We start from the raw sequence: 13,442 nt of genomic DNA on the forward strand, positions 1-13,442 counted from the left end.
ACAAGGGCCTTCTCCCATTGAGTCACACCCGAGGTCCCTGTATTTTACATGATTACACTAGTTCCTATACAACATATTCAAGTTCACCTCCTGACCTGCAATGTTTAAAGACTTCACCTGTGACCAGGAGGGAAAACTGTGCTGTCCCCACTTAATAAGGTGGGAATAATCAAGGAAGACATTGATGTTGACCTCTGGCCTATACACAATACATACATACATATATATATATATATATATATATATATATATATATATATATGCACATACACGACACACATACATTATACACACTCCACACCTGCACACACATATGCTACACACACACACACATGCAGATGTACCCACTCACACTATATCCCACAGATACACACACTACACAGAAATACACAGGCACATACACTACACATATAAACTACACAAACATACACTACACACACATATTGCACATCCAACAGAACACAAATGCACACCTAGAACACACGCATCACACACATATACTATACACATATACTACATATACACTACACATTTGCACATAGACTACATACACACTACATGCACACATATTCTACATACATACTACACATACATGCATTGCACACAAGTACACAACACATGGACACACTACATGCATGCTCACATATACATTACACTTGCACACAGGCATACATGCATATGCAACACACAAGCACACATACACACTTAAAAATACACATGCCGAGGGCTTCCCAGCAGGGCTTGAAGGAAGTGAACTCACATGGAGATGCACCCCAAGCAAGCGTCCTGTCATAGAAGGTTCTGGAGAGGAGAACGGCTGCCTGTAAAGCAGCGTGCACGGAATGATCACGCTCTGGGAAGCGCTCGTGGAAAGGGGCCTTGGAGTAAATCCCTCAAGGGCTGTCGCCGGGGACCCCCTAATTTCTCGGTTCTGTTCTTTCCATTTCTCTCCCGCGTCCAGCGCCTCCCCATTCATTATTTTAGCGACTCTCCGTGGCTCTGGGTAAAACCGACAACTTCACAGTGAGATGAACCATAAAAATTTGGCAACTTCTCCCCTCCCCCAACCCCCAGCAGCTATTAAAGGCCGCCTTCCCGTGTGCGGAGCAGCGCTGCTCAAATCTGGAAGAACGTCCTTTTGTGCAGTCTTGCAGGAAAGCCGATAGCAATTCAATTAGGAAATGCAAATGAGGTCACATATTTCCCAGAGGAGCGATGAGGTGCCCCTGAGGAATCCGAGCGTCGCGGCCTCGCGGTAAATACTGAAGATGAAGCTTCCCTCGCCGTCGTCATCTGCCCGGCTGGTACAGAGCTTGAATGTGGCGATGGGGCCCATGGGTACAGTTTGCCAAAAAGACACTGTTGTTTATGAAACTAATATTGGGCCTTCCAGCACCTCAGCACTTTTGAAGGATCCGCTCACAGGCAGCTGCCAGGCACCGCGGGCTCCAGCTACAAGGGATCAGTTGTGTCTCGGCCTCTAGTGCCGTAGAAGGTGATCCCATTTGAAGATGGATTTTACAATGGGTTAGATCCCTGTAAGAGGGGTGACGCTGTAAAAGGGGAGTTTTAGACACAGACACACAGGGAAAACTTTGTCAGGAAGTGAAAACAAGGATAGAGTGTGTCTCTACACCCCCAGGATTGCCAAGGACCGTCAGCATGCCAGGTAGGCAGGGAGTCAACCTCTCAGCCTCAGCCAGCACTTCGATCTTGGGCTCTGGCCTCTCACTGGGAAAGAATAAACCTTTGTTGGTTTAGGATCCCACCCCTGAGTCCTTGCCAGGCCCATCATCCCATCCCTAGGTCCATCATCCCATCCCTCAGGTCCATCTTTCCATCCCTCAGGTCCATCATCCCATCCCTCAGGTCCATCATCCCATCCCTCAGTTCCACCATCCCATCCCTCAGGTCCATCATCCCATCCCTCAAGTCCATCATCCCATCCCTCAGGTCCATCATCCCATCCCTCAAGTCCATCATCCCATCCCTCAGTTCCATCATCCCATCCCTCAGGTCCACCATCCCATCCCTCAGGTCCACCATCCCATCCCTCAGGTCCATCATCCCATCCCTCAGGTCCATCATCCCATCCCTCAGGTCCATCTTCCCATCCCTAGGTCCATCATCCCATCCCTCAGGTCCATCATCCTATCCCTCAGGTCCAGTACTCTCTTTTTTCCTGGTCCATTACTCTCCCATTTTGTAGTTCACTGCCACATCCACAGGGTCCATCACCCACTTCCTGTCCCCTCACCTCCCATTGTCATGGTTGATAGTTTCAATCTTGTTTCTGCCACTGAGGCTCCCATGTTACCTGTGAAAAAAATGGAAAGAGGAGTTCTTATTAAGAATTAGTTTCAGCCGTTCCCAGAGGCCATCAACACAGAGTCCTTGTAGTCCTTCTGGCTGACCAGTGTACTAAGAAGAGGCTGTGGCCCTTGTAGGCTCCACCCTCTGTGAGTTCTGGCAAGCTGTGAGAACTCTGTCACTGTCCTTGGTGTCTTCCTGAAGAGTAGAGATCTCCATGGTCCTGTAAGCTCAGACCACATCATGACACCACTACTCCACAGGTCTGGGCTCAATGCCTGGGGACTGAGAGGTGCATGTGGTCACTGGTTCACGTGTCTGTGAATGTCGGCCAGTGTTGCTAAAAGCCTTATGGGAGACAGACATGGGTAGAACCACAGCCCAAGAGCACCAGGCCCCACTAAGATCCATCAGTGTCATAGCCCCATGTGAACCATGATATAGGGTCACTATACTGTGAGGGCTGCAGGAGATGGACTTGAATGTGTGTCCTCAGCTCCTCCCAGCCACTGCACTGTGACAACCATCCAGCCCCAGCACTGACTGTGGCGCTATCTCCAGGTCAGTGTGAGTCACAAACCACTGAAGTTCAAACTCGGGTGATATTCTCAGAATTGAACAGTGTTATAGTCCTTTGCTTCATAGTGAATGACAGGCATGACAAGAGGTATGAGGACTTCATAGGCACCAGGGCCAGCTGACTACAGGGTCAATGGTGCATTCTTCTGCCACTTGCCAATCACGTCACTGTCATCATGTCAGTTTCTGCAATTGCCGTAGACCTGGGAGCAAGGTGACAGCATCAAGAGTCTGCCAAGATGCAGCCATCCTGCTCCTTGCCCGGCCCACAACAGTTTCAGCCTGTCTATAAAGTGAGGATGATAACACCCATCCAGTCACTCTGAAGACACCATGATGTGTAGTGATGGCCCCTGAGTCTGAACTGTGGACCCTGCTGGGCAGAGTGACCTAAGCATCCCACCCAACAATGGCCAGCAAAGGGAGACAGGCCTAGGGGATGCCCACAGAGGAGGTCAAGGCCCACACAGTGGCCATTGTCTCTCACACTGTTGCTCACGGTTTCTCATTAGAGGCGTGTGTGTGTGTATGTGTGTGTGTGTGTGTGTGTGTGTGTGTGTGTGTGTACATGGATGTGACCTCAGAGAGCCTAGGAAGAACATCCAGGGGAGAAAGGTGAACATTCCTGCCTCAGCCTCCAGAGAAGCAAGAATTACAGCCCATGCCTCAGGCCGCTCCTTTCTGGTGTGTGAGTGAAAACAAAGTCAGTGTATCTCAGACCATACATGCACATTTCTCTCCAAGCTGTCCACCAGGGAATTGATTCCAAGGAAAAATGCTGTGTGTCCCTGGAAGATTCTTTGGAAGTGAGGAGGAAGTAGTCATGACAAAAAAAGATTCCCAACCAGGACAGGCCATCTGTGACCCTAAAACACACAGGTCTGGGTGCAGAGCCGTGTGTCAGGACATGTGGCACCAGGCGGTGGACACACAGCTGGGCTCTGTGTGGTGCCTCTGAGGAAAGCTGCCCATGGCTCCTTCTCTACACTCCACCCGAGACCTGCAGAGCCATCGAGGGAAAAAGCAGGGTGGATGGCATTTGGTCCCATGAACAACTCCAGGACGGAGTGATGCGTTTTCCCTTAGTTTCCTGACTGAATCTTATTATTTTCTTACAGTGAATGTGGGTTTGTAGAGGTTTTTTTTCCTTTGTTCTGAGAACTAAAGGGCAATTTTGTTTATGGTGTTTCTAACCATGCATCATTTTCTTAACTCTCTAGAGTACATTGTTCTCACCCAGGGCATTTGATGATGCCTGGAACCATTCTGCATGTTGTGATGGGAGGTGTGACTGGTGTTACTTGGGTGTAGGTCAGGGACACTGCCAGCAATCCTCACAGTGCCTGAGTGGTGAGATTTCAGCCCACACTATCTGAAATCCCCAGGGTGGTGGGACTCACGACCCACACTATCTGAAATCTCCAGGGTGGTGGGACTCATGGCCCACACTGTCTGCAGTGCCCAGGTGGTGGGACTTACAGCCCACACTATCTGAAATCCCCAGGGTGGTAGGACTCACGACCCACACTGTCTGCAGTGCCCAGGGTGGTGGGACTCATGGCCCACACTGTCTGCAGTGCCCAGGGTGGTGGAACCGAGAGCTGCAACTTAGGGACACATGAGCTCCAATCCCAGGCCTCCAGCCCTCAGACAGCACCAGATTCCACCACCCTACGTTATGGTCCTGAGTAAATTAAAAGCTGCCCCAATCAATACCCTGCACACAGTAGGTAGCTCACCCAGAAGGTCTGAGCCCAAACTGTCCTTGCAGATAGAGGTGATAACAAAACAATCACCCCGCCTTGTTCAGAAAGCCTTCCTGTGCACATCATCTCAGTGGAATTTCAGCATCTCTCAGTTTTGTGAAAGATCAGAACTAAGTAACATCCGACTTCTGGGGCAAGGACAGCATTCATCGCACACCTGGGCCCTTTTCAGAGCGAATTCAGTGTGTGTATAATAGCTCCGTGCTCTGTTTGTGAGTGCGGCTATCTTTCTGTTGTTTTATTTTGTGTTTGTTAAATGCCATTTTATTCTGCCTTAGCTGTTCCTTGGCTACTATGGAAACCAGCTAGAAGGCTGCAGATGGAAGCCTAGCTAAATATTTTAAATGTGTATGCTTGCAGACAAGCAAAATGGACCCTTTCCAGAGTCACACTGAAAAGGAATAGCAAAGGAATGAGCTGTACAGAGCTCCGTGCTCCTCTAGAAGAGGGAAGGGAAGGGGGTAAAGGGGGGGAAGGAAAGAGGAGAGGAGAGGCCCAATCATCCAACTACTCTCAGTTAAAAGCAAGGCCAGGCTTGGCAATGGTGGGAAACCCACGTCACTGTCCTTATGGAATTGAAACAAGTTGAATCTAGAGTTCTGGGGAAGCCACAAAAATCAGAGACACAAGACAGAAATGGAAGACAGCCACCGATAGATAGATTTACTTGGGGACCATAATATCTCGTCTTCCCCTATTCCAGTGTGGATCTACTTCACTCATTTTGCAGAAATAGTGCTTCATTTTGACCATAGATCCATACCCAGTTAACAATCTTGGAATGCTAGACTTTAAGACATAAAATACTTGTGTGGCCCAGAGTGGCTCCATATTTACTTGTGATTTGGAGGGAGCCAAGCTATTGGGTTACAATCCCAGCAACACTGTGGGTGCCCAGCTGCATACAGAGCCATAGGTGTTGGGAGCCCAGCTGGCTGCTGGGTGAGAGGATGGAGATGCTAGCTGAGCAGCTGATGACTGCTGGATGCTGGAAGAGGCCAGGGAAGGAGGGAGGGAGGGCTTTGAAGATCCCAGAACCTTCCCTGCTGGGAATACCATCTGCCTGGGGCCACAGCTAGAATCCTTCCCCTCCCACATACAGCCTGATGCATGTAAAATCTTTGCCACTTTGCTCTTCTGAGTAGACGGTCCTATACTGAAGGGCCGTGTCTGGCGGTGGAAAAACCCATGCTCTTCTAGCCATAGGAAGTCCACATAACTCTAGCCCCACCCTTCATCCCCACCACACACACCTAGGAGTTGCCTCTGCCCAGTCCCCAGCCACCATTTAGCAGAGGCTATAAGATGAGGCCATGGAGTTCCTGGGTACTCCCTCTGCCACTCTGCAGCTGTGGAAGCCAAACACAACGGTCAGGTTAGATGACTGTTGTGTGTGTGTTTTTTTTTTAATTATTATAACTCTGCCTAGTATTTCTATTTTGTGTGTGCATGTGTGTGTTGGTGTATGCATGCCACTATGTGCACGTGGGGGTCACAGGACAACTTTGTGGAATGAATTCTCTTCTTCCATCTTTACGTGGGTCCTGGGGATCCATCAGCTCTCTAAGGTTATGTAGCAAGTGCTTTACCAACTGAACCATCGTGTTGGCCCCTTAGACACCCTTTCCATGGCTATGACTGAGTGCCCAAGGTCGTTTCACAGAAGAAATTCTCTGTGATCTCAGGTCTCTGCCATCAATCATGCTCATCACAGCTCTGTCTGCAGATGCTCTCCACCTCTGCTCTCTCTTATTTTATTACTTTTGTAATGTGGATGAAATCCAGGACCTTGTGTGTGCTAGGAAAGCACTCTACCACGGAGCTACATTCAAATCCTCTTTTTACACTTTTTCCTTTGTGACATGAATTCACTAATAGCTCAGGAGGCCACTGAACTTCCAGGCCTCCTGCCCCAGCCTAGCAAGTGGCTGAGACTGTAGGCCTGCGTCACACACTTCCTCCTCTGCCTTTACCATTGCTAGAAGGGAGCCTTGGCTGGGGGTGGTAGGGCTTACCTGAGCGTAGGTAGGCAAGAAGGCAGATCCCCCATGTGTCACCATCACCAGTATTTACTATTTCTTTCCTGATGGAATTTCCTGGCCAGAAGACCTAGAAGAAAATGGGGCCACAACAATACCCCCACTCCATCTTTGGCCCCACACACTCCCTTTATTCTGTGCCCAGTTAGCTCTCACTATCTGTTTATGCAAATTAGAACTTGGGGCACCTTAGGGAAACCACGTGTCAGCATTAGGGGTTTCACAGGGCTGTGCTGCCAACCAGCAGCTTTCCCCAATAGTCCCATGGGTAACAAAAGCTGATGATTGCATCTCACGAGATGAGGTTGGCAGTGTGACACCTTGACTTAAGAGGCTGTGTCCCAGGGCCCTGTTGTGTGTCCTTTGGAAGCTGATGTGACAGCTTCTATAAGCTGCTTTTATTGAACTCAGGTGTATGCCCTTTTCTCAAAATTGGAAGAAATTTAAGGTGTTAAAGAGACACCCAGCATGTTCACAGACCCAGTTACTGGGGAGCTGGGAGAGCATCACGGTTGTGATGGGTCATCCATCTCCAAGGTCAGGTCATCCAACAGCCCAGCATTGCAGAGCTGGCCTCTGGGAACCCTGAAGCAATCTTGTCTTTCCCTTGCTCTAAAATGTGACACCTTTTCTGGGCAACAGTGAGAAATTCTGTCCCTCAGGGGATTTTGCACAAGCGTCCAGGAACCCACATTAAACCCATTGTCGACTGCCCATTCCTTCCATGGCTGTGGGAGGTGGATGAGGTTGTTCCATCTGGGAACATCTATTTTCTAGGTCTTCTCAGTGTTGCTGTGCCCACACAGCCATTTGTACAGCTGTCCATAGTGCTGTGCTGTACACACTCAGTTAAGAGTCTGCACTGGGAGCATCCTCCGTGGGAGACGCACACCAGCTGCAGGGAACCTGCTATGCCAAGCCCAGAGGCCTGGAATGGGGTCTGCCAGCTCTCTGCACCGCCATTACAAGGAAATTTAGAAAATAGTGATCAACATCTACTTGTAAACCAATTCCCGCCCACTGCAAACCAGATCTCTCCCACTGCAAACCAGATCTCTCCCACTGCAAACCAGATCTATCTCCCACTGCAAACCAGATCTTTCCCACTGCAAACCAGATCTCTTCCACTGCAAACCAGGTATCTCCCACTGCAAACCAGATCTCTTCCACTGCAAACCAGATCTCTCTATTGCAAACCAGATCTCTCCCACTGCAAACCAGATCTCTCTATTGCAAACCGGATCTCTCCCACTGCAAACCAGATCTCTCCCACTGCAAACCAGATCTCTCCCACTGCAAACCAAGATGATGAGAACAGACCCATATACACCTGGGACAGGTGTTCCGGAGTTTCCAATCCTAGGTGCACTGTGTCACTCACACCTCCCTGTGTGGCCTCCCCTGAGTGTTGTACATTTTACTGACTTTAAAACCCAGGCTCCTGCTTGATTCTTCACAGAAGATGGGCAGACTGGACAGCAAGGAACCATGAGAAAACATCATTTTCTGCATTATATTCTAACTGTGACACTGGATTAGCTTTAAAATAAAATATGATGAGCAGGGTGTGGCAGCGCAGACCTTTAATCCCAGTACTTGGGAGACAGAAGCAAGCAGATCTCTGTGAGTGTGAGACCAGATGGGTTTATGTAGCAAGCTCCAGGCCAGCCAAGGCTTCAGACCCTGTCTCAAAAAAAAGTGATTATTTAAAACCTGCCCCAGATCAATGTTGAATTATTCATCTGCCACTTGTGAGTAGAGCCTTCTGGGAAGTGACCCAGCTTCTGGCTAATACAGAGCAGCCCTGGGGACCTCTCCAATAAGCCTCGGTCAATTACCCTCATGGTCCTGCTCAGAGAACAACTCTTCTTTCAAACAGAGTAAGGCCTGGGCGGGACCAAGCCAGGGCTCAGGGACAGGGACGTGGGGTGACTGTTGCTGCAGCCAGGCCTTGCGTCTCCGAATACAGTGCCAGAGAACTGGAGCCTCCACCGTCCCGGGGAAATCCTCGGGCCTCCATTGTTTGCCTCCCTCTTACCTTTTTAATTCACTTCTCACCTCTTCCCTGAAATGAGAACCTATATGTCCTCAAGCTGGAGCATTTCGCCAAGGTCCCCAGAGGGAGAGGGAAGGGAAGGTGCCCATATTTGAGATGGATCCATGAAGCCTACCGAGAGGGACCCAAGACCAGTTGATATATGGAAGGACTGCCAGACCCCCATCCCAGCCCCTCCCAGGATAAAACACACACACAGTCACGAATTTGCACACACACACACACACACACACACACACACACACACACACTATGCAGAACAGGGATGCACATTCCACCAGTGGATCCTGCCATTGCCCAGCTCCTGAGTGCTCAGGATGCCATTTGTCTTTAAAAGGCTACGTCCAGGAAGGACATCTGGCTTAGCTGTCAAAGCATTTTCCTTGTGAGTGTGAAGACCTGAGGTTAATCTCCAGAAAGACAGACAGACAGACAAGTGTGGTGGTGAAGCACCTGTGATCCCATCACTTCGGAGGCAGAAGGCTGGAGGGTCACAGGTTTAAGGCCAGCCTGAGCTGCATGAGATCCTAGCTCAAGGAAAGAGAGAAGAGGGAGGGAGGGAGGAGGAGAGGGCTGAGGGACTCTGACTGAATAGCTGGTGCCTTGGAGACATGTGGTCCTAGGCCACCTGGTTCCACACAATCCATGCCTCATCAGCCCAAAGCCAGGAAGCAAGGGTACAGGGCAAGTGGGTCTTAGAAGCTGGGACCAAGGAGAGAGGGGGAGGTTTCAATTGCAGTAAACTGCTCACAGACTCCCCTAAGACAGAGAGAGGTGGGGCGGGGCTAGCTACAAGACTTTAGGGCAGTGGTTCTCAACCTTTCTAATGCTGGACCCTTTAACACAGTTCCTCATGTTGTGGTGACCCCAACCACAAAATTATTTAATTCCCATTTCACAACCGTAACTTTGCCACTGTTATGAATCATAATGTAAATATCTGGCACGTAGGATAGCTGACATGTGACCCCCTGTAGGGGTCACCACCCATAGGTTGAGAACTGCTCTAGAGGAAAGCAGGCCCAGGCTTCTCCGGTGCTGCGGGCCGGATTTCTCCTCGTCATCACCCCTCACCTTCCAGCTACCCTAAGGTCCACGGTGGGACCGAGTACCCACAAGGGACATGGTGAGGCTTTCTTCTTGAAGTTGTGTGTCTGATGGCAGACTGCAGCCACACTGGGCACGTGCAAGGCTTCAGTTCGGCAGCTGCTACTTCAAGGAAGCTGAGGCCGGCTGGGAAGGAGCAAGAGAGTGAGGAGGAAAACATTAGAGAGCATGTCCAGCGACAGACACTCAAGATGCTGAGATGCAGAAACCAGGCAAGGAGCAGCCTGCAGAGGAGTCCAGGCATGTGTCCACACACACACACACACACACACACACACACACACACACACACACACACCTGCCTGTGTACGTGTGCCTGGTGTGCATACACATGCAGAGTGTCACACAGGTGTGATGTTCTCTGCAATGCTTAGCAACAACGATGAAGCTCAGACCTCCTCTTACCCATCACCAGTCACCATCACACAGAAACAGAGAGAAGAGAATCGGCAGGTGTCCACGGTTAAGGAACATGTGCTGGGGAAGTGGAAGCGTCATCCAGAACAAGCATATTTCTACATCCACATTCCGGAAGGGCCCGGATGCTCATATGTCTGGGAGAACGTGCCTTTCCCACCAGGCTGGCCGCTAATTGCCTTCGACGGTTTCCTTCCAGAGCGGTGGGTGCTCCTTCCAGGCAGAAGCCTGCGCAGGTCTGGCATTGACTTTCACCAGATTTTGTTATTACATTTGTCTCACAGCTTTAAGACAGTAGCAAATATGTGCAATTTATTTAAACAACACTGGGGAAATTAACGCCGTGCGAGCACTTCCTAAGCAAATGAAGATAAAGCCGGGTTTTTAAAACGGGTGTGTGAGAGGCTCTTGAGTTTCCTCCCAGTCTACAATTAGCGGCGTCAGCAGCAGTAACTACTATGGAGGAGACACCACTCTGTGAGACTGCCTGGTGGGCTCTGCCTCACCACACGCTTGGAGCACCGAGGACAAGCGGAATTCCCTGCCAGAGGCTGTCCAGTGCCGTCACCTCAGTAGATGTGCTCTGAGTGAGGACAGTCTAGCAGGTCCGGTGGCCACAGGGTTATGATTCCAGCTGCTTCAGGAACAGAGGCATGAAGGTCACAAGTCCAAAACCTGACTGAGCTATAGAGTGAGTTCCTCTCTTGAAATTAGAAGAGGAAGAGGAGGAGGAAGCAGAAAAGGAAGAAAGGAGAGGAGGAGGACAGAGGTCAGGGTTGGAGCACTTGCTTAGCATGCACATGGCCTGGGTTCATGCCTAATGGTACTTGGAACAGGTGAGCCTGGCATCTGGGACTTGTGAATCCTGCCATGAACATGTGTGTCTGAAAGCCAATGATGTCCTTCACCCAAGGACTCAATAGACAGAGACATCCAGCCCACCCTGGAGCTGGCCAGGCCTGGAACTGAGGAATGGATGTTTCTAACAAGCTCCTTAGTGTACAGCTACAGGTGTGGGGCCAGCCTGAAATGCAAACCCTGTCCTCTCTGGCTCCCAGCAGGTTTAAAAGACAACCCAGGAGCAGGGAGACAAGCCTCGGATTCTGTCTTTCATGGGAATATATAGCTCCTCCAACCCACTGCACACCCCAGCTAAACACAGGCAACGGGGATGCCAGTCCACAGGATTCGGGGCCCCAGAAGTGAGAGCTGGCACTTGGGGGGCTGAAGGGGGGGCATGGCTGAGCTCCAAACCAGCTGGGACTACAACACGTACAGATGTCCGTCCACAAGCCGGGCGGCGGTGGCGCACGCCTTTAATCCCAGCACCTGGGAGGCAGCCCAAGGTGGATCTCTGTGAGTTCAAGACCAGCCTGGTCTACAGAGCAAGATCCAGGATAGGCACCAAAACTACACAGAGAAACCCTGTCTCGAAAAACCAAAAAAAAAGATGTCCGTCCACAGAGTGGATGCTCAGGCTGTCTGTCCATGGGGATGCTAATCCACAGAGGAGGCTGTCTATCCACAGGACTGGCTCTGAGGCTATCTGTCTGTCCATGGGGTTGATAATCCATAGAGGAACTGCTCAGGCTGTCCATGACTTCACTCATGCCTGGAACTCAGCAAAAGGGGACTCCACCATGCTAGTGAGTCGTGACAGGGAGCACATCACTGGTCTCTTAACCCACTCAGTGCTCAGTCTGTTACACAAAACACACAGCCTCAGTCATCCCCCACCAGTAACAGATGTCTTGATCCATGTCGGGGATGAACTCTGCTTTATCTTGTCAGTTTGACAGGTGGAAGGATGTATTAATTTAATTTGTGTTTTTGATTCATAGACGATGTCTACATGTTTATGGATGTTTAGCACTTATTGTGGTATGACCTATCTCTGCATGTTTCTTGTTATGGAAAGAAGTTATTGATTTACAAAAGCTCTTTATATAGGGGCTAGCAGCCCTCTGTGAAATTTCTTTTGAATCCTGTTGCTTAGCACAAAGCTGTGGGTTCCACCCCAGCACCAGATGAATTTAAAAATAAAAAACCCCTTAGCTATAGTCCATTAAGGAGCTATATGGACTCCTTTTTGTGGTTTCTACTTCTAACTCCACAACAAAGGACAAGACCTTTGCCTTTTACCCTTCATCCCCCACTTTTCCATATCAGTAGCTATAGGGGTGAACACAGATGCTCCTAACAGGTGCCTCTGTATAAAAGCCTAACCCAACCCCAACGTCTCTCACTCTTCTCCCTCAGAAAGGAAAGACAGTGGCCCTGGATCCCTCTCAGCCCCCGAAGGACACACTGCGGCCCTGGCCCCAGCATCAGAGCTCCAGCGGGCTGAGGAGACAGAAGCGTGACTGGGTCATCCCGCCCATCAACGTGCCCGAGAACTCCCGTGGGCCCTTCCCCCAGCAGCTCGTCAGGGTAAGTGGGCCCTGGCTGTTCTTAAGGCTGGTCTGGACGTTCCAGAACCAGAGCAGGTTCTGGGGTGTGGGAAACACTATCCAGCAGAGAAAATATGGCAAAATGTGGAGCCAAAGCCACTCTGCGAGGATGCACTTCCTCCGGGTCAACAGACCTCTCAGGTTGCAGTGACTCCTCTTCGGGATTATTGGCAGCTCCTTGTCCTGTCTGTGGAAACTGGTGTGGCTCAAGTAGTGTCCTTTGGCCTCTGACACCTGTCTGTGACCTGACTGTGTTTTCCCCTGTGGGGCACTTACACATCTGTGGCGATGGTCATATGATGAGCTGCAGGGACATGATCATGGAAAGGTCCTATGAAATGCCGGCGCTGGGCATTGCAAGAGTCTCGGGAGCCCGGAGTACGCAGAAAGGGGCATCTGTTCTCAGGCCTGCTCTGTTGCCTGTCCCTTTCCATGTAGACCGGAGTTGTGTGTTTAGTGTGCAGATATCATCGGAGCCCCCCAGCTCTTTGTCACTGCTGTCAGCCCCACGGGGTTTCCTAGTATATCCAAGAGTGGCAAGGGATTTACAGTAGAAACCCTGGCATTGGTGCATGCGGCACCCAGGGAAATCGGTGGCAATGTCCCCTGCCCCTGTGTACACTCTCAGCACAGGCTGGTGTGAGGCTTCCTGGGACAGCCTGTGAGTCAGAGCCTGGAGGGGGCTGTTGGAGGGGAGACCCCATTGTGGGACCTCAGC

General features: G+C 50.4%; 1 protein-coding gene across 1 annotated transcript in view; it reads left to right on the plus strand.

Moving 5' to 3' along the window:
* Cdh4 (cadherin 4) overlaps nt 1-13,442 on the plus strand; it is a 484,625-nt gene that overhangs the window by 361,613 nt on the left and 109,570 nt on the right. The window contains exon 4 of the mRNA XM_042276920.2: nt 12,534-12,704. Coding sequence (XP_042132854.1) covers nt 12,534-12,704 — 171 coding nt within the window. The remainder of the gene's footprint in view (nt 1-12,533; nt 12,705-13,442) is intronic.

Source organism: Peromyscus maniculatus, chromosome 4 (genome assembly GCF_049852395.1).
Source record: "Peromyscus maniculatus bairdii isolate BWxNUB_F1_BW_parent chromosome 4, HU_Pman_BW_mat_3.1, whole genome shotgun sequence".
NCBI lineage: Eukaryota > Metazoa > Chordata > Mammalia > Rodentia > Cricetidae > Peromyscus > Peromyscus maniculatus.